Source organism: Eublepharis macularius, chromosome 5 (genome assembly GCF_028583425.1).
Source record: "Eublepharis macularius isolate TG4126 chromosome 5, MPM_Emac_v1.0, whole genome shotgun sequence".
Taxonomy (NCBI): Eukaryota; Metazoa; Chordata; class Lepidosauria; order Squamata; family Eublepharidae; genus Eublepharis; species Eublepharis macularius.
This window is the reverse complement of record NC_072794.1, coordinates 37,640,961-37,662,323: the sequence shown is the minus strand read 5'-3', so window position 1 is coordinate 37,662,323 and position 21,363 is coordinate 37,640,961. Positions and strand designations below refer to the sequence as shown.

General features: G+C 41.7%; 1 protein-coding gene across 1 annotated transcript in view; it reads right to left on the bottom strand.

Annotated features, from left to right (window-relative positions):
• The window catches only part of RGS21 (regulator of G protein signaling 21), a 33,876-nt gene extending 16,715 nt beyond the window's left edge, over nucleotides 1–17,161 (bottom strand). Inside the window, exons 1-2 of the mRNA XM_054981076.1 lie at nucleotides 17,040–17,161; nucleotides 288–358 (exon numbers count right to left, since the gene is read on the bottom strand). Of these exons, the coding sequence (XP_054837051.1) occupies nucleotides 288–298 (11 nt within the window). The 5' untranslated portion in view covers nucleotides 299–358; nucleotides 17,040–17,161. The remainder of the gene's footprint in view (nucleotides 1–287; nucleotides 359–17,039) is intronic.
• Nucleotides 17,162–21,363: the final 4,202 nt, after the last annotated feature.

Here is a 21,363-nt window from a genome sequence, read left to right as displayed (position 1 = left end):
TGACCACAATGCCCTTCAAGTAAAGCACTACGCTCTACACAATGGAAGAGAAGAATAATAACCAGTTCTGTTGTTGGAGAATACATAGCATATGAACAAACAAAAGTGAGGGAGCAAGTTATAAATATTTTAATATATTAAATTGTGATCTGTGGTGTGACCCCCCTCTCCCTACCCCTGCCATGAACCCTTGAGGGTATGGAATTTCAGTTTCGTTAAACTGATAAGTCACTAACTGTTGCATGGACTCTGATTTTTTTTAAAGTAGCCATAAACAAGCAACTCACTTCACTGGCATGTTTCGTTCCACTATTTGTCACAGGTCACACTGGATTTCTCTTACTGATTGATCTTCGACCTGAAGGTAACAGAAGAGCATGAACAGTTACCATTAGCAGGTAAAGAACTAAAAAATAGCAGATTTCAAACCAACAGTCTCTATTTAAAATGCCTTCAAAAGATTTTATCATTCTGAAACAAGGTTTATATCACCACAGTGGTCAATACAATTCATCCCCCCACCCCCAAATAAAAAACAGAGATTTTATGTATGTGTAAGTTCTGTAATAATGGTTAAATTCTACAGGATTCAAGTTTCTGAGAGAGAGGATGAAAAAACTGGATGAGGTAACTACCTTTGCGTGAGTGGCGATTTTGTTAGGATAGAAATGGAGGGAGAGGATTAGAAAGCTGGCGGAAAATTGAAAATGGCTAAAAGAGAATACTGGCCTGTATCAAACTATGCATTTCCATTTGTGGAATGAGGAGGATCGATTCCTGTTGCTTACTGCTGTAGACCGCATTTTGTTCCACACAGTTCCTGAGGGCCAACTGACTTCCAGGAACAAAATTTTGGGGGAGTCAGTGGGCTTCAGCAGGAGGGGGATAGTAAGAAAGTACCATTTTTAAAAGTCCAGAGATGGCTGGATACACAGAACTGTGCTGCAAGTATAAGTTTTATAAAAATTATCCTTTTTGTTTGTTTGTTCAATTGATATAGTATACTTCCATCTTGTTTCCAGTGACCTGTAGTGGTTAGAGATTAGAACTTGAGAGATGTGGGTTCAAATCTCCACTCTGCCATTGCTCAATGGGTAGTCTTGGGCTAACCAGACTTTCTCAGTTGGACATACTTCACGAGATTCTTGTGCGCACAAAACAATTGGGGCCCCAAAACGATTTATGGCGAGCATTTAATTTGCCACCTGTATTCCCTCTTTCTCTTCTCTGGCAGCTTCCATGCCCTCTTCCCTTTTCCTGCTTTTTTAACCAAGCTAACTTTATCTACTCCTTTATCTGTCTTCAGATTTCCTTCCTTCCCTTCCCCTAGCTAGGAGAGAGAGAGAGAGAGAGAGAGAGAGAGAGAGTGACCCAAAGTCACCCAGCAAACTTTCATAGCTAAATGGGCATTTGAAATTGAGGGCCAAGCTACACATGACAAAAGACACTTGCCTGGCAAGTGGATTGAGTGGAGGGCAAGTGAACAGGGAGAAATACACTTGCCATTCAAGTGTCATTTGTCACTTGTAGCTTGGCCCTGAGTCTCCTAGATTCTAGTCCAGCATTCTAACCATTACACAACATTGTCTCTCAGTTAATAATATTGGCCTATCTTCTGAGGCTATCAAGATTATAAGATTGTGTTTTGAGGGCTTTGAGCACTGATAGTACTATGCAAATGCTAAATTATTATTACTAAATAGAGTTGAAGCTAGAAGAGAACTGCTCCATAATCTTACTCTCTTTCCCTCTCATTGGCAGATTCATGTGGAGGGATCCAGAGAATATCCCAGCCCCCACCACTGAGCATCACTGAAGAAGGTGGAGAAGGTAGCATCCTAATTAGCAGATTTTTTTTGCAGTTGTGTGGTTGTTGGAGCTATATGCAGCCTCACAGCCAGTGAATGGCTAGTAGAACCCTGCATAAACATGGGGTGTCACTTGCTGGTGCTGAGTTCCCAGGCACTCCCAACCTTGCCTGGCCTGTAGACACTATTGGAATTTGGAGAAGAGATGGTCAACACCACTACAAAATGGCTACTGCAATGGCGGGGGGGGGGGGCACGGCCAATAACAAAATGGCTACCATAAGGGCTTGGGCTGGTCGCAGAACTTTGGGAGGCCCTGAGTTAAGCTATTTCTGAGTGGGTACAGACATATGTGGGTGATGCCGCCTGGACTCTTCTGAATACCTCCCACTTCAGTGATGTTGAGGCTCTTTGCCTTGGGGAAGAAGGCAATAGATGTCCTTCATCACCATTTGGGGTATCTCTCTTCTAGCCTATTAAATGGTGTCAAAATGAAATGGAATTAAGTAAATAAATATAATGGGACTGAAATGAATTTAGAAGCAAAAGGAGTATTTTCTGAAAATACGATTCATGTGTTATGGAATGTTTTACATTATGGACGGTGATCTTTTTCTGATTGTTCTCTTTCTCTTTTCCTTTGATATGGAACCTTTCCTTGTTTCTGGTTTTTATTAATTTTTCCAATTACTTAATTTTTTAATTTTTTCCATCCTAGTGTGTGCCCAACTTTCAAGAAATAATTTGTAAAAGAGATGCCAGGATCTGTCTTTGGGAAATCATTCAATAGTGTATGTTCCAGTGATGCCTATTTGTTAGGGAAAGCTTCACTTTTCTGCTTCTATTACCCGGTAAATCAGTGTTCCTGTTGTGATTTTGAGAGGGAGAAGTTCAGGATCCTTTTTAAAATGCACTTAATATGAACAATTTGGCAACAGAATCATTAATGGGATTAACCCACTCACCGATCCCAAAATCTCTGGAAGTTACATCTCATGGTGATAGATTCATCTCAACTTTCTTTCATTTGATTGTTTCTTTAAACTAAAAAAAACTCATGAGACTGCAGATAGCACCAGTGTGGTAGATGTGCGTTGGGGGTGGGGGTGGGAGAGTTTAATCATTTTCCCTTAGGCCATTTTTTGCTCACTTTCACTTTATAGTTTTTTAAACTAAAAGCAGCTTTCTGAGGTCACAGTCTTGACTAAAGCAACAGCGGTGAGTGGTCTGGCGAAGAGGGGGATGGCACATGACCTCTTTCCCTTATGCCATTTTCTGCTACTGTCCCACTGCTTTTATCTCCATGAGGGGAAAAGGTTGAAAAGATAGGATTTCCCACCCACCCCCCTGTGCATTTGAGAGAAACATGGAGAGGGACTTTGAGTGGCGGGAATCAAGGAAAGAAAGGCACCTCTGCTTGCTTGTTATTTCATTTAAGATCCCAGCCTCTCACAACTGCTTTTTAAAAAAGTTATACATTTAAAAAAGTTATACATTTTAAGCAGAGTTAGTGCAATGGGTTTAGAAGACTGTGAGGGTCAAACAACATGATATATATTTTTAATGAGTTCCCCACAGCCTGCATTTTTCCAAGCCAGAATGGCCTCAGTAGGGAGTTAGTTGCATCACTTTGGAGCTGAATGTCGACTATTCTGAGCATGTGTAGCTGCAAATTTATGCAAATAACCAACCAGAACTGTTTCTGCTTAGGAAAAGTGATGGGGGGAGGAGGAGCCCCTCCGCCACCCCATGTTGTAGTCCCAAGCTGGGCTCATGTAGGCTTTAAAAATGAAGTTCTCTTCAGCTGCTGTTGCAGCGGCAAAAACGAGTCAGGTCCAGGAAACCTGGACTCAACTCATTAAAAAACATGGTGTAATTGGCCTTAACTTTTCCTAGGGTTGTACTGTAAGAGTCATGTGTAGCTTGAGCATAAGTCACCACCACACTCCCAACCTGCATCTCACGGCTACACAAGATTGTCCCTGTTTTCATCTGTGAAATGGTGGCCGTTTCTACTAAATTTAAGCAGCACTTGAATTAAGCATTTCCCCCTCTCATTCTTGAGGAAAAAATGACTCTGTCACAGTTATTTTGTGAATGTACAATTGCGCTGGGTCATCTTGGAAAAATTGCTCACAGAAAAAAAAATCAATACGGTTTCATATATTTGCAATTGTATCTAATCCTGAATGTCCTTGGGCAGAAAGGATTGTGATCAGCATGCTAATCTTGAGTTTCCCAAGTCATATGTGACTTCTGGCGACAGTCAGAAGTCTGTTCTGGCGACAGTCATCTGCTTAGAGCTGGGTTTTTCGAAGGTTTGTTACCTGGAACAAGGAACCAAACATGAATGGGAAAATGGTACACCTTATATAGGTCTGGGGATAGCACATAACCTTTATCATGATATGAATTAGGAATCCCATTCCCCCAGTGGGAATGGGGGATCCCCCACCCCCACCTTTCTCCCCCTGCCACTGTTTACCTAGCAGGCGGGGGGGGAGTTGGGGGATGGTTCTTGTGGGCATGCTCCCCAACTTTGTAAGATGATGTCACTTCTGGGAAGTGATGTCATCGTGCCAGCATGGGAGCAAGAGGAAGGTAAGCCAGGAGGGTCAGAGAACCTGGCAACTCTAATATGAATTATTTTTGTTCCATCAATCTATCCATCCACCCCTTTCGCCAAGGAATTTAGCGTGGTGTAAATGTTTATCTTTCCCCCATTTTTCCCTATGTGAGGAAGGTTAAGATGAAATATGATGGCCCTGAGATAGGGTACTTGCCAACTCTGGGTTGAGAAATTCCTAGATATTTGAAGGTGGAGTCCGGCAGAGGTTTGGGGAGGGGAAGGATCTCAGCCTGGTATAATGCCACAGAGTCCACCCTCCAAAGCAGCCATTCTCTCCAGGGGAACTGATCTCTGTCATCTGGAGATCAATAGAAATTCCAGAAGGTCTCCACACCCCACTTGGAGGTTGGCAACCCGAGCCTGAGATCTCATGGGGGTTTGGCCCAGAGAATTGTGCTGGCTGAGTCTTCATCTGAAGCAGTATTTAAAAAGTCTTGTTAGAAATCGACATTTTGCAAAATAACAACAATAGCAGCACCAGTAATTTCAGTTCCTTCCTGCTAAACTTCTATTAGGGTTGCCAGGACTGGGTTGAGACATTCCTGGAGATGTGGAGTGGAGTCTTGGGAAGGCAGGGTTTGGGAAGAAATCTCAGTGGGGTAAGGTGCTGTAGAGTCTCAAAGTCTCTTCTGACAGATGGCACACATACATTACAGACTTATACAGTTTTATACCATTTTAAATGCCATGCTGCCCTTCCAAAAGGATATTGGGAGCTGTACTTTGCAGACGGTGCTGGGAATTTCCTATTTCAGATCCCTACACAATCTCCCAATTCCCTAGTTCTATGGAAATAGATATGACTGTAAAACCACTATAAATTTGGAGTGTAGACTCCTCTACACAAGCACCAGTGGCATATTCAGGATTTACTTGTAATGACAGCATAGTGCAGTGAGTCATGATATTGCATCTACCCATTTATTAGTATGTTCCCATTGGGGATGAGATGAGCAAATTTCCTTTATTACATTCCTTTATTGCTCTGAAAATGTGCATTGTGCTTCATTCCCATCTCTTCCCCCATTTGAATAGAAGAACATTTAAAATTCAGTTGCTGTTTGCCTAACCTTTATGTTCCTTCAGTTCAATTGCTTTTCTTTTCCTTGACCCTTTTCACACTTATGGTTTAAATCGCCATTTATGAGCATTCACCGGGATTGCAAGGGCTTCAGCATGGCACCCCACATTCCACACTGTCCAAGGTAGTTTCGATTTGGCGTCTTGTTTTTCATTTTAGATGGGCTTTGAAGCCTCATTGCAGTTTTGGTTCTTTTGGGGCTTTGCAATTCACGTCACACTTCTTTTTTTAACATTGAGTATGTGTGGTAATGGTGCAATGTTGGAACCCACCCACCCCTGTATTTGCTGATTGCACTGGAGAGGCAATTGGTGGCAGAGTTCTGGGGGGAAATAGGTACTTTTCCTGATTGTTCCACTCTCATTTTTTTTAAAGCCAAGCAAGACAAGGGTTAAAATGCTGTTGCTTCATCCCCTCCCGGCAGCTTCCCGGCCACTTTGTTTCCAAAAGGTTGTGCAAAATACTTGGGTTTTCCCCCTCTTTGGTAAAGCCTGAAACATGCCTGGGAGGGAGGGGAAAGCAGCCATTTAATCCTTTCCTGACTTTTAAAGTGAGGAGGAATGTGCAGTAATGCATTGCAATGTTACAACTCATTCTTGCCTTTGAAAAAAAAGAATGTGTGCATATCTGAAGGAAGGAAGGGAAAACCAGCCATTTAACCCTTTCCTGGCATTTAAAGCCAGCAGGGAATAAGCAGCAATGTTAGGAATCGTTCCTGGCTTTGAAAAAGAAATAGAATGTTTACCCAGGAGGAAGGAAGGACGTCAATGGAGAAGTAACTTTATGACACTTACCTCACTTTACTGATAAAAATGGCGGAAAAGGAGTTCAGAGAGCTGAGGACAGTGGGAGTGGTTAATTCTGCACAGACCAATCGGCTCCCAAGGAAGAGGAGAGGGGGGAGGAAGAGAAGCAGAAGGAGAGTATAGAGTTCACACTGATATTAATTGGGCCAGATGCGACTCAGCAGCAGCTTCAAAATAACATCATGGTATGTCCGCAGGGGGAAAAATCGAGGATACCCTTTACAAACATCGCTACTGCATCCCACGACTACCTTACAAGTATGAAATTCCTGCAAACATGGGAAGCAGAATGGATGCTGAAATACTTTAAAGTCCCAGTGTGAAAAGGACTCTTGTTAGACTACCAGCATGCATATGTGCATTAATTACGTATTGTAGAAAAGCAGTTGTAACATGGTCATGTGTATGATTGCCTTGATTCATTTTCATGTGGGTTTTTTAATTGATGTGCATTCGGACTCTTCATGTTACTAAAACATCACACAAAAAGAATCTTGATGCAACTAAGTGCACAATAACATCAGTGTTGTTTTTCGGCAATGTGTTAACAGATTACGTTGGTAAATGATTTCTCTATTATTTACGTACTTCATTTATGCCTTGCCTTTCTCCCCTATGGAGACACAATGCAGCTTTCATCATTCTCCTCTCCTCCATTTTATCATCACAACAGCCCTGTGCTGACTTGCCCAAGGTCAACAGGCAAGCTTCAATGGCAAGGTGATTCACACCAGGGTCTCCCAGTTCCTTGACCAACACTCTAACTGCTACATGAGGCTAACTGTGTAGTGAGAAGAAAGATGCAAAAGAAGTGAAGGACCTCAAATAATATCAAAGCACACATTCATTGTGCACTCCACAGCATTCAGAAATAAAATTACAGAAAACAGGAGGGTTCCATCATAACTTATTGACAAGACTAGATAATTCAGTATTACAGATCTGGACAGAAAAACAGATAAGAATTTCAGAATCATCACATTCAATGATCTTATTTGCTGTGACTCCAAAATCATAGGATCAGGCCTCATATTCCACTATGGCATTTGTAAAAGCTATTATCATCATTCCAACCAGCTCCTCCTCTAGGAAATAAATGTAGCGCCAATTATTCTTTTTTTAGATGTTTCATCCTTTTCTTCTCAGTGGCACCCTATGCTGAAATTGTGCCACAAGTTCCAACACCAGAGAACCGGAAGTCTCTTATCCCTTTCGCTTTAAAAATCCAAGAACATGCTGACAGCTCTAACAGCTTTAGAAGTTGCTGAGTCTCGGCATGGCTTTCTTTTTCAAAATAATCTGCATTGTCCTTAAACCATACACTGTCTGTAGAGAAAATGAGGAACATTCCAGCCACGCTCTTCAACCTTTATTAATACAGTTTTTTGTCTGGGCACCTGTAAATGGCCACAAATCTAATTTTCTAAGAGACTGGGAATAGGTTTCTCTTAATTTGTCAATTATGGCTGGAACAGTTCTCTTCTTCTGTATTATAAAGGAGTCTGGAAGTTATCAAGTCACAGTGCTCCACTGAATCAGGCGGTAACAACTCCTCTCATTTCATTCGACATCCTCTGACTCCTTGAGCATTGGTTATTTTTATTCATATGATTTGTGTTGCCTGAGGTGGTCTTTAGGAAAGCCTTCTTGTGAAAATTGTTCCACTTCACTCCTGTCCCGAATTTATAAAAGCATAAGAAGCTCTGGTAGATGAAATCAAAGATCCATCTACTCCACTATGCTGTATCCAACAGTGGCCAACCTGGTGCTTCTTGGAAGGCCATAAGCACAGCACAGAAGGAAAAACATCTGTTTTGCTGTCTGCCTCAGTGGTGACTGACCAGTAGTTTGAAGACTTGCTTTAAGATCACATGACCTTAGTTCTAGACAAGCCTTATAGACAGCCATCCAAGATGGTCTAGTTACAGAATCATAAAATCACAGAGTTGGAAGGGACCATACAGACCTTCTAGTCCAACCCCCTGTGCAATGCAGGATGGGCCTAATGTATCCCTGACAAATATTCATCCAGCCTCTTCTTGAAAACTGCCAGTAAAGGGCAATTTGCTCATCATATTAAAGTTGCTGTTCATATTAAAATCGTATTAATACAGTCACCATTTTTGCTTATCTGTAGCCCTAGAAATATTACAGCATTCACCGCCTTTGCTTATGGAACGCCCTTTTAGATTCTGTGACTAATAGCCTTTGGTAGACCTTTCCTCCATGAATTTATCCAGTTCCCAGTGGCCATCAGCACATTCCACAACATCAGAATCTGTAAATCATCCCCTTTGCTATTGTGTTACCGGAGAAACTACTCCCATGATCCTTCCTTATTGGCATTTTTTTCCTCAAGGGTCCCCTGATCCTTAGAAGAAGCTTTTGGGGATATACAGGGAACTATCAGGGGAAGGAGAAGGCAGGGAAGATCCTCTCCTACAAACTTTTGCTTGGTAGGATCCGACCCAATATAAAAAAGGAAACATCTCATCTAACCTATGCCGAAACTTTCCCCAAAAGTTGGTTGAAAGGGAGAGAGAGAAGAAAGCAAACCCAGAATTAAAGTACCTAATATTCAATGCTTCTACAAATCCACAGATATCTATGAAATAAAAAGGTAAGTTTCAGGATCTCTTTCTTATTAGAGGCCACTTGTTTCTTGCACAAGACACTATCACGATGGACTACAACTCAGAAGTAAATTATTAATTGAATATAATGCAATCGACAACAAATTAATTAATTAATGGAATTAATAAGATACCCTGATGCCCAGAATCAAGGCAATTCCAGTATGTATGCAGAAAGCCCTCTTGTGGGTCTAGTATTTCTCTCCCATCATTGATGAAAATCACCCAAGGACAGTCTGACAAGCAGGAACATAATCCACATTTACAACACTTGTCTAAGACTGCCAACATTCGTGTTGGCATGTTAATGTTCACAAAATTTCAAACATACACTGTAATATAGAATACATCATGACTTAGTCCTCCACTCACATGTGATGGTGGAGACAAGTGCCCTTAGGTCAGAGCTGACTAATGGCAACCCCAGTGGGATTTTCATGGCAAGAAACTAACAGGTGGTTTGCCATTGCCTGCCTCTGCGACCCTGATCCTCATTGGTGGTCGGTCTCCCATCCAATTAGTAACCAAGTCTGACCCTGCTTAGCTTCTGAAATCTGACATGATCAGGCTCATCTGGGCTATCCAGGTCTGGGCCCACTCGCATGTAGTCCTGTCTTTTTCTTGATTACAGCACAGTAATTAAGAAAAACATAGGACTGCATTTGGAGAAGCAGTTTTTCAGGCCTATGATTCCCCTGGAGCGAGTGCTAGATTCTGCTATGGGACAGCTGCACCCATTGCCTTAGAGCCAAACTACACATTACAAATAACATGAGTTCACCATGGTGATCAGCAGCTATACTGCAGCTATGAGTTTCCAATGGCAACTGTATTTAGAAGTGCTCCAGGGGCCCTATTCTGATCAGGACCATGGTATGGGGGAGGAGGGGGATCCTGCTTTCCCTTTGTACCATTTTCCTGAGTGAAACAGTGCCATGAGGAGGCATTATTTTCCCTATCAGGGAGCTAAATAATGCCCCAACACCATTTCAGCTTTGGAAAATGATGTGTGTGGGAGAGGCAGGAGCCACTTCTCATCCTGTGCCACAGTCTCAATTAGAATAGAGCTGCTGCAATACTTCTAAACGGAGTTGCCACTGGGAACTTGCAGCTACAGTATGGCTGCTAGTCCCCATGAAATCTTGTGTTACTTATATCATATAGTTTGACCTGTACTGATGCACATAGAAAGGGTTGCCTCATGCTGGACTTTGACTCCCAGATGTGGCAGCATTGCCTGAAAACTGCCAGAGCACTGAGGCAGGGAAGGGCTACCAATGGGGAAGGGAAGAGCTGACCATGGAAGTCAGGGCAATTTTGTATGGCACAACTTAGGGTCAATTCACTCCTATATGCCTGTAAAGTGCTTATGGCAGCCTCATAAAGTTTTCAAGGCAAGAGGAGAACAGAGGTGGTTTGCCATTGCATGTCTCTGCATAGCAACCTTGGACTGTCTTGATGGTCTCTCATCCAAGTACTAAACAGGGCTGACTCAACTTAGCTTCCAAGATCTGATGAGCTTGGGCTAGCCTTGGCTGTCCAAAATTCACTCCTATAGCAGAAACTAAATCTCAAAGTCATTATTTGGTTGGTAGCAACATCTGTCTTACAACTCAGCCTGCTAGCCTATGTTGACAGGGCCCCTGTATGTATGGGAATGACAGAGTTTCTCTCTGGATATTTTTCTTTCACGCTTTTTCCTTATACTGACCGTGTATTAACATCTCATTTCATCTTTTCTCAGGGCCAGTCTCTAACATTTGAGGTTAGAACCCTGGGGAGTTTGGGTCAATTTAAGTCCTCTATATCTGGTGGTAGAGAGTGTCCTCAAATCATAGCTGACTTATGGTGACCCCTGCTGGGGCTTACATGGTAAGAGACTAACCAAGGTGGTTTGCCATTGCCTGCCTCTGAAGCCCTGGTCTTCGTTGGAGGTTTCCCATCCAACTACTAACCAAGGTCCACCCTGCTTAGCTTCTGAGATCTGACAAGAGCAAGCTCACCTGGGCTATCCAGGTCAGGAATCCTCTGTATCTAAGGATATTAATTTCAGAAAGTGTATTCTGGAAATAAAGCACAATGTAGGTATGAGGGATGTATTTATCTGATCATTGAAGACTGGTCCATACATGCATAATTGTAACCCATTGACAAGGGATGAATTGGATATGTGAACGACTCATGACAGAGTAATCACCTCAAACAGAACCCAAAAGTAGTTTTCATTGCAACAGTAGAAATATTTGGCTTGAGGGTCATCAAGGGGTGATCAATTCTATGATGTCCCTGCATGTGTGAACCAACCCTTAGACATTCTGAACTTTCAGAGATTCAGGAGTTTAGATAATCCTATGTAAGTTTTGTCAATTACCAACCCCTCCCTCGAAGTCCAAAATACCCCTCAAATGCTGCTTTTGGGAACAGAAGCATTTTGGGAAGAATCAGAGGACTCCTGTAGGATTTGGAAAATGGTGAAAATCACCCTCTTCTTGCACCTGTGGAAATTCCTAGTGGAATCCCAGCCTGTATTTTTGTGGTTTTTCATGATGCTCCAGTGCTAATTATGGGATGGGCTCTTTGATACATCCAGTATCAAGTTCAGATTCATAGTTCTGAACATCTACAGATGGAAATCAAATGGCTCCTTAACACTTTAGAAACATATTGAGAAACAAAGTTAAAGGCAACTGCACAGGTTTCTCTGAGATTTTTAAAGGCAAAAACGAAGAGAGAGAGATAAAAGAGAGAGGTGGGGAGAGTGTGTGTGTTAAATCATTCAACAAGATGAAACATTATATGAAGGCATACAGGATGACAAAATTGCTCAGGCATTAAATAAGCCCTTTCTTTGTGCATTTAGGAATTGGAGCACTGTGCTAGAAGAACCATCATCTGGCCCAGAGCAGGAGGATAATGAATAACCCATATTTTGCTACCCCAGTTGAATAGTCAATACATATTCTGGATGGTTTTCAGATAAGCTGATGCATGTTCTTGTATTCCTTTAAAGAAAAATGAGGCATTGTACATCTGACACCACTAACTAGGAGCCTATGTATAAAAACAACCCCAGTGGGATAGCAAAACTCAATCAGGTATGAGTCAGCTGAGGTGGGCAGAAGTTTTATGCAGCACTTAAATCTTGTTAAAGGAATTGTTGCTGCAACTGAATTGTATAAAATACCTTGAAAAGAGACCTGAGGTCAGAGATGCTTTTCATCTATTGCACAAAAGTACTTCAAGTTAAATAGTAACTAACCCATCTGAAAACATTATTTTTAAAAAACATTCTAAAACAGGTATTTGAATTACATCCCATTAGTTGCAAAAGTGCCTGCTATTAAGAAATCTTCCCCAAAGTCGCTAACATATATTGGATCCTATTACATTTACTTGAAAGGATCTCACCTTGAATTTCTTGGGGTTCACCTGTTAGACTATGCATATGATTGCATCTTTAATTAGATTCGAAACTGTGGTGTCACAATAGCATAAAAGTTTTTAAAAACTCGACAAAGTTTATCATTATGATTTTGCCCTCCTTTCCTTCCTCTGTGCAATTCATCATCCCATTTGGCTATTGCGTCACATAATGAGGGACACTCAACATACTGCCTCCCAGCATACCTGGCCTCCGTAAGTAAAGACTTCCATTTTCACAACAGACTAGAGTCAGTGATCCAAACAATAAGCTACAGTTTGCATTCCTCATTAGAAACTCCAAATCCCAACCTCTGGTTTAATTGTAAAGACCCAAGAAGTTCACAATTTATGGCTAGGACATAATAGCAAACTATGGTTTGCTGCAAAATGGAAGCAGTTAATTAGCATGTGAGCTTGAAAATCTGCCACATTCATTCATGCAGTGAAATAGCATGTAGTTGGATCCACAAATCCACGTGCACGAGGACCACAGATCTTCCCAGCTCTTCTTCACCTTCCTGAAGTCCCTTTCACCCCAGGAAGGTTGATTCTTGGAGTCATCGGACCTGTGTAAAGTAATAGCCATGTTGCACCATGAACTGCAGTGATGGGGAGAAGGGGGCAAAATCACCCCCTCCTTTTCACCAGCATAGCTCCATTGATGCAAGATGTAGGAAGGGTGATTTGTTTTCCTCTCCCCCTCCTCACTACATCCCACTGACCCACCTGGCTACTACTAGAGATGAGCACGAACAGAAAAAAACCCAAACATGACGTTCATTGTTCGTTGCCATCCACGAACAGGGACTCATGAACAACCACGAACATGGCCCTGTTCACGAACATGTTCGTGGTTAGGTGTTCGCGGGGGCCAGCAAGCTCTCCTCCAGCCATCATCCAAGTCAAGATCCCTACCGCACCACTCCCAGAAACCTTACTTGAGCAGGCAGCAGGAAAGGTACCAATAATAAATAATATTATTTATTTATTATGGCAGCAGGCCTGGAACTTGAAGGGGTAGATCCCTATCTCACCACACACAAAGAAAATTCAAGCCCCAATGCACTCTCTCTATCAAAATGCCAGCAGCAACTGTCTCTCCACTGTCTGCAAAGTCAGAGCTGGGAGCCCCCCTCCCCCCTGCTCTTTGCTCCCTTGTTGTAACAAATTTGGAGCTCCACACTTGAAAGGAAGACCTGCCTATCAAGCTAAATTGGTCTTAGATTGGGGTTTCCAGGGCAACAGCAGGAGTTCAGACAGAGTTCAGACAATCCCTGACTAGGTTGCCAAGGGAATTGACTGCAGGTGCCAGACTGTCTGGCTTGACGAACAGCAACAAACAGCAATGAACGAGGCTTGCAACGACCACCTGTCTGTTTAGAATGGGGCCTCATGAACAGCTTGTTCGTGAACAAGGGCTGTTCGTGGCTTTTTTAAATTCATATTGCTGTTTGTGCCCACACTGGTCCAGTGTTATTAGGGGTGATCTTTTCTGCAATTAGTAGGGATTGCTGAGGAGTGGGGATATCAGGAGTTATCTACAACCATTGGTACCTATTGCTGACCAATCACAGTTTGCCATGAAATTTGAATCATGCCAATAGCATGCACCTTGGCTATCTGCAATCCAAGAACCCATGTCTCATTGATCTGGCGCACACTCAGACCTGACTATGTCTACTTACTATCTTATCTAACAAATCTTTTCTTGCCGTTCACACTCGATCTTCATTCTTTTCACTGCCACACACATTACAACTGCATCCAAGTGAACAGGAGATTGATGGGCTTATTGCTTAGCAAGAATACTAATGTCAACAATCCATCCACAGTCAGAAAATTATCACATTGTAACTAGCCTCTTGCTTTGAGAGATTTCTGTTTTTATTAAAGTTTTTAACAATTATGGGTTTGTGCTCATGGAGGATATGAGCTGACGGAGAGGGGTGGTAATTTTTGGCAATTTGCCTTTCATGCTATTCCTGGAGGTTCTGTTCCCGAGGAGCAGCATTTGAGGAAGAGATGCTTTGGGGAAGAAGGAAGTGGGTGCCAGGAAATCCATCAGACAGTCACAGGCACCATGTTGGAGACCAGCGTTTTAAGCACTCGTCCCTATGGACTTAACTTCTCTTCCGCAAGTGTATATAATTGACTTTCAGCAGTTTCCCCTTAGCAAGCAGCTTCAAAATGGTGTGGCACAAAACAGAGAAGCTCTCTCTCTCTCTGTGTAACCCCTTTCCTGAGCCCACTGCTTCTCTGCTCCAAATTGCCTCCCCTCCTCCACAACGCTGCAGGGTTCCAAACACAAGTTGGAGTATGTTGCATCAAGGTGATTTGTAGCTGACCAGGAGTAGGCAAGGAGGCCTCGCCCACCAGTGCTTTTCTGCTTCATATCACGTTCCCCACCATGCTACCTTTTCATAAGGAAAAGGACCAGCAGAGAATCCTCCCTGTAATACTAGTCCAGTCCTAATTTTTCATTCTGTTCAAGCCGTTCCTTCAGCCAGCAATCGGTTCTCAATTCTCAAGGTCTTCAAAGGAGGACAAGCAGCCTGTCATTTTAAAAATGAGAATAGGAAAAGGCTGTTTGAAGCGGCTTGCCCTTCCTGCAGCTCTACAAATCAGACACTGAAGGCACCTGGCTCAGTTCTATTGCTAAGACTAAACAAATCTGGACCTGAGAGATTGCCTGGGAGCCATCTGTAAGAGGCTTCAAGTTGTTCATCAAATAATAATGACGATGGCGTTGGAACCTGGAATGACAGCAAAGGGTTCTTTCCATTCCTTTGCACCTTCCTTTTCATGCACATAATCTTAACAGATAAAGCACCTAACGCCTTTAGCCCAATGTGCTGAATATTGTTTTCCCTTTGTTATCTTCACAATATCTGTGTGAGGCAGATGAGGCTCAAAAAGGTAACTATCCCAAAGTCACCCAACAAGCTTCATGATAGAGCGGGGATTTGAAAATGGGTTTCCCCAGCCCTATTTCAGCACTCTGATCCCCACACCACATTAGCACAAATTGTATCATTAGCTGCTTGGTAGGAAAACTGGAGTGTTGGATTTACATTGTAGTCCTTCTAGGCAGAGGCATGCTGACTACAATTGATTAAGAAGGGTGTAACTCTGCTTAGGATTGCACAGTTATCCCTTCTGCGTTACTTGATTTGCACCCTGTTTGAAAGGAATGCATGCGATATGACTTTGGGTCTACTTTTTGGAGGCGGTACAACACAACATCTGGTGTTTGATTTATGACCGGTCATTTACACGTGCAGTAATTGCTTGATGTGGCAGTGATCAATAGATGGGAAGACGTGTGAGGGCATGCATGTGTGAAACATGCTCTACCCTGCAAGAAGAGATCACTTGCTATGTTCTTGAGTTAACACAGTACTAACCGAAGAGGGCTCCCACGGGTATGCAACCACCCAATATAAGACCAAAAGGTTCCCTGAGACCTTTGGTCTTATATTGGATGTTCTTGAGTTAGGCAAAGGATTAAAGTGAGTAATTATAGAGTCCTTGACAGGTTTTTACTCCCCTTCCTCCTGTGCAGATTGGTGAGTTCCTTTATACATATTCACAAATCTTTTAAGTGCTTGGGGGGGCCAGTAGGGAACTTTTGTTCCCGGGAGGCTCATGGTAGCTCTCAGCAGCCAGATCCGATTGCTCTAGCCCTTTCAGAGCAATTTCTAAACAGCATTTCAGATGTAGATTTCAGATTTCCAGCTGTGAGGACTAAGAATTTCAGCAGCATTTGTGCTGTCAAAAACTCTTCTGATCAAGATGCTTTAGAATGCCTTTCCACAGTGGCTTCCGCTGGGAGTTCAGACTCTTGAAAAACACAAATAAAGCCTCAACAGTATATTCATAAATGATGCATTATTTCCTGCAAGTGTTGGAAGATGAGGACATCTGTAGCTTATGCTTTTTGGAAACCATATTCTGGAATGTGTTGGTCTTCACAATCTGCGTGTAATATCTCATTTATTTTAGGATCAGAAACTCTCTTCCCACTAAGCTAGGCAAATTCAAATGTCATAGCTATGTCTACATTTAGAGTAGCTGCTAGCATTGCCACTGAGATGTTCCTACATTGGAAAAATTCACATTTCCTGGCTATTGTTCTGTGTGAAATTACATTGAGTGCAGAGTATCCCAGGGTTTTTATGTTAATGAGATAACACAATGGATTTGGAATAAGGGCTAGTTTATACAAGATTCAGGTCATTAAAAAAACACTTACTATGGAGAATTTTATGAGGTCTAAGATCTCCCTGAAAGTGTCCATAGTCCATGCATTGGTACTTCATGACCAGAATTCATGCATCAGTGCAGATCTGGGGCACAGGTTGGTAGCATACAAATACTGTATACAAAGAATTCTACATGAGCAGACCCTACCTGGGTACATAAATATCTTGTTAACATGATAATCTCATAAAGCAGGCCTACCTCTAAAAATAAGAATGACTGCATTTTCAGTTGCAGCTCCCTCCATATAATTTTACTTTCTGCAGGTGGGTATGAGATTCTCATAACACATTTTCCCTCTGCGTGAGTTGCTATAGAATCAGGGCTGCTTGGTTACTTAATTGCAAAATAATTTACAAGGGAAGTGATAACAGTAAAAATAGTAAAAAATATACTCACCTAAATAAGTTCTGATTTCCCAGCTACTTTCTGGTTGTTGTTTCACTATTGTTCTGATGTTGCTTGAGTTGGGTTGAAATATGAATTTCTTTATCTATGCCAATTTTCGCTTATTACCAACCCTTCCTTTGGGTTCAGTGCTTGACCATTGTGGAATCCATTCCATATCCAAAGTTCTCTAGGTTTTGTATGGACCCAAAGAGAATCAAATGTCAGTCATCTCCACGCTGGTGCAATCTTGGCTATCATAGCAGTACCAAGAGAGAAGAATAGAATGACAACTCTGCTGTACCTGAGCAAGGTGAAGCTGGAAGCTGCCATAAGACATGCAAACTCATCTTTTGTCAGAGTGTTATGCAAATTTCTATGTTTGCAATTGCCCTGCACAGATTGGAAACAACAAGGTCAACTTGGAAAATTTATTTTTTTCCATAAGAATCATTTGCTTGCGTTCATGCTGCTACACAGCATTTTTGCATAGGAAATCCTGCTCAGGGCAGCAATGCTAAGTGCAATGCAGGTCCAAGAAGCCAGGTTGTTGTTTTTTTAACCCAAGTGACAACTGCCTTGACATGGTCAGGGTCCTTTGGCATTATATAAAATAAACTATTCATTATATTTATAGGTACTTCCTTCCACGCTTTTGAATTTTTTTAAGTCATCATTTGTTCAGGAGTAACATTATTTTCAGAGTCAGCCCCAGTTCTTTGCAACATGCAATGTGCACAGCATGTCTTATCTGTCTAGTTAATGTTCAGTACAACCCTATAAGACACCATTCTGCTCGGGTCTAGTCAGCAGCACCTCTTTGACCCAGTTAGTTTATCAGAAAGCAAACCTAGCTGGGCCTTAAGTAGTTGTTTAGTACCAGTACATTTCAGCCCCAGCATATGCCCTCCCCACCATACCTGGGAAAGTTGCTGAGACAAAAAGATCTGACCATTCTTGGGTCAGCAGAGATGTTCTACTTCTTATTAGAGAAGTATACATTATTAACATTAGCAATAAGCAGCTCTGTTTGCAGACTTAAATTATTCAGTGTTCAAGCATTTGGTTCGGTTCCACATGGGTTGAGGTGTGACTCTACTTGTTCCCTGCTCCCAGCCTCTCCCCCCTACCTCTATTCACCTGACCAGTGGAAAGAAAAGGCACCAGGTAATGGGCCCAGAAGGCAAGAACTTCCTTGTCCAATATTCAGAGGGTGTGCTTCCCATGGGCTTGATGACGTCACTTCTGGAAGTTACAACATTGTGCCTGATGGCAGGCATTCTCTCGTGCAAAAATTGGCCCCTGTGAAGGGCGGAAACATGCCTGATGTCAGGCACAATGACATCACTTCTGGAAGTGAAGTCATCGCACCCAGCAGGAGACCAAGGTAAGTGCTGGGTTCTCCCTCTCTTGCTGGGAGGGTAAGGGGATCTGGCAACCCTAGTTCTGGGCCTTCACGAAACTTGAGCAACTTGGCTGGGCCCAGCAGTAGACACTACACAATTCATCTGAAAAACTTGCTACCACATGACTTTTGCAATTTGGCCAAACCTTTCCAAGGAAAAGGTTACTGGGGGGAGAGAAGGAAGGAAGCTGAGAGGCAGCATGTCTAGTGGCTGAAGTAAGGTTGGCTGGTGAGTAGGAAGGAGAGAATAAAGCAGGGAATGGGGAGGGGATGTGGGGGCTGCCAGGAGGAGGGAAAGAGAAAATAGAAAAGAGATATCAGGGGAAATGAAGTTAGTCCTGCAAGCCCTTGCATGTTACCCACTTGTAGCTTATATAATTAAATATAAGCAGAAGATTATCATAGTTGTTAAGCAGGTTGATATGGCAACACTGGCCCATTGAAAATTAAATGTAGGAGAGATTTAAGCAAGTGTTTAATAGTCCTTTTAAAATCAGTGGAATTGTAAAAATGCTTAGTTTTGGCAGGCTCATGCTTATTTGTAGACTCACGGCAGCAAGCTAAAGATGACCCATGCTTATGTCACGTAATTATGTACATACACTTTGATTTTCAGCTTTGGACTGTCCAGCAATTTTGCAGTTCATTGTTATTGCCAATAGATGTCAGCAGCAAGCTACCATACCTCATTGCAACAGCTGAAACCATAGATGTACCACAGCATTGTTAAATGGCTACATCCGTGTCCATTTCCTTATCAAGCTCTCCAAATTTAGTCACTTGTTTATGGTTATGGGAGACTGAAACAATCTTACTTTTCAATGTTTCTTTCCGATTGATTTCCTCCCTCACAATAAGATACTTAGCATTCAATTAACGTATTCAGATGGCCAGCTAACTTGTCAGATTTCTCATATATACAGCTTGAGCTTGGTCATATGCATCATGTTCCGATTAAGTGATAAGGGAAATTTGACCGCACATCAGTTATCTATGTTATAAATGTATCGGCACATTGGCCTGGTTCTCACAAACTAGTAAGAGGTTTTATAAATAAATAAAACCTGGATTATACTACTATAGATTGTATATCAGGGCTTACATTCTCTGCAAATGTTGATATCAAATCTTCTCCAGATGTTCTCTTTACACTCAAATGTTTACTGATTAATATATCAGGAGCTAATGTCAATGATATTTGATGGTTTTTGGAAGTTGGTTTGTAATACTGTTTTGAGTAACATTGTTTAATAGCTAAAATGCAGTGGTATATGATAGCATTTTTAGATAAATGCAATGGTAATTGTATTTGAATATGCTGCGGTAGTTGGGATTGGATGGCATTTGAGATATACCCTATAATGATATTTAGTAATTTATCTGTTTTACAGGTAAGAGTATATGAGCTTTCATATTTGGTATCTGCCAAACCAATTATTTATTGTCCACAGGTTTAAAGAACTCAGATTTTGAATACAGAGGTAAAATTTCCCATTCAAAATTCCAGTAACGAAACCAGAAAAGTCAGCGAATTCTGAATATTTGTTGGAATATTCAGCTCTACATTTGAATAACCATGTTTGAGCTTGCAGTTTTTAACTCATACGTTGTGTGACATTTTAATTGGTCCAGTCATAACTGCAGATTTCCTGCACTTCTTTGTTTCTTTGCACATTATTATGTGGGTCTACATTTTCCACCCCTAAACAGTCAGCAGTTCAGTTTGTGTATACAGAACGATCACTGTATGTTATTCTGATCAGTTCTGAGTTGCTTTCTCTGTGGGCTGCTTTGCATTCTGCCTAGGTGTAAGCAAACTTCCTCATGTTTATCTACACTGGCATGCAACCCTGGAAAGTAAACAAGTTTTCAAAGACCATCATTCAGACAAGCCCGATCCAAGGACATGCCATTGTGAGAATTCAGTTCACTTGAGAAGGAGTAAGAATAGTTCTTCCCTTTTAGCCCAACACTCTATCTTGAATATTTTGATCGAGAGTAATTGCCTTTCTCTTGCACTCCCTCCCTTTCTGTTTGGGACCTTATTCTGATTATCGGTGTGCGGGGATAAAAAACAAACCTCTTCACTTTTATGTTACTATTTGGGGATGCCAAAGTCATCAGCAAGATGGAACAGTTCAAAGTGCTACTCAAATCCCTAACTGGAAAGACAAGCTGTTTTGCTAAAGAAGGCTCTTTAATCGGCATTTCAGAGCAGAAAGGTTCTGAAATCTGGTAATAGATTCAAAGCCATGAAACTCCATAAGGCCTAATTTATAGCCACATCTTTCAGAACAACTAAGGAAACAGATACTAATTGCAGGTTCTTATGCATTATTCAAATAAGTCTAATGAATATTCAAAAACTGAGCAATCGATGCCCTAGTAAACTATTGTTATGTGAACCCTCTAGCCCTAAGCGAGCGGTGAAGAACTTAAGAAATGTAAAATCATATTCAAGTGTTGATATATTCTTAATACCAGGCTTAAAAACTTGTACACGTATATTGGAAAAATTGGGTTTCTTTTGAAAAGAAATCTTAAGTTGCAGATGAGAATCCCATATACTGTGCTTAATTTATTAGCTGGTGTCCTACTTCATAGTATTCTGAGCATGCCTAGGAATAGAAAGATGTTCAAAAGCTCTTGATACTTGGTGAAGTTTCTTCAGGCTATTAACTTTGATTTTTTTAAAAAAAGAATAAAATAGTCATAGTAGGATAGTTGTTGCTTCCTTTTTTCAAAAGCATGGATAACTAAATGGACATGTTTGTGGTGAGTGCCCACAAGTCATAGCTGACTCATGATGACCCCTAGTGGGGTTTTCATGGCAAGAGACTAACAGAGGTGGTTTGTCATTGCCTGCCTCTGCAACCCTGGTCTTCGGTGGAGATCTCCCATTCAATTAGTAAGCAAGGCCAACCCTGCTTA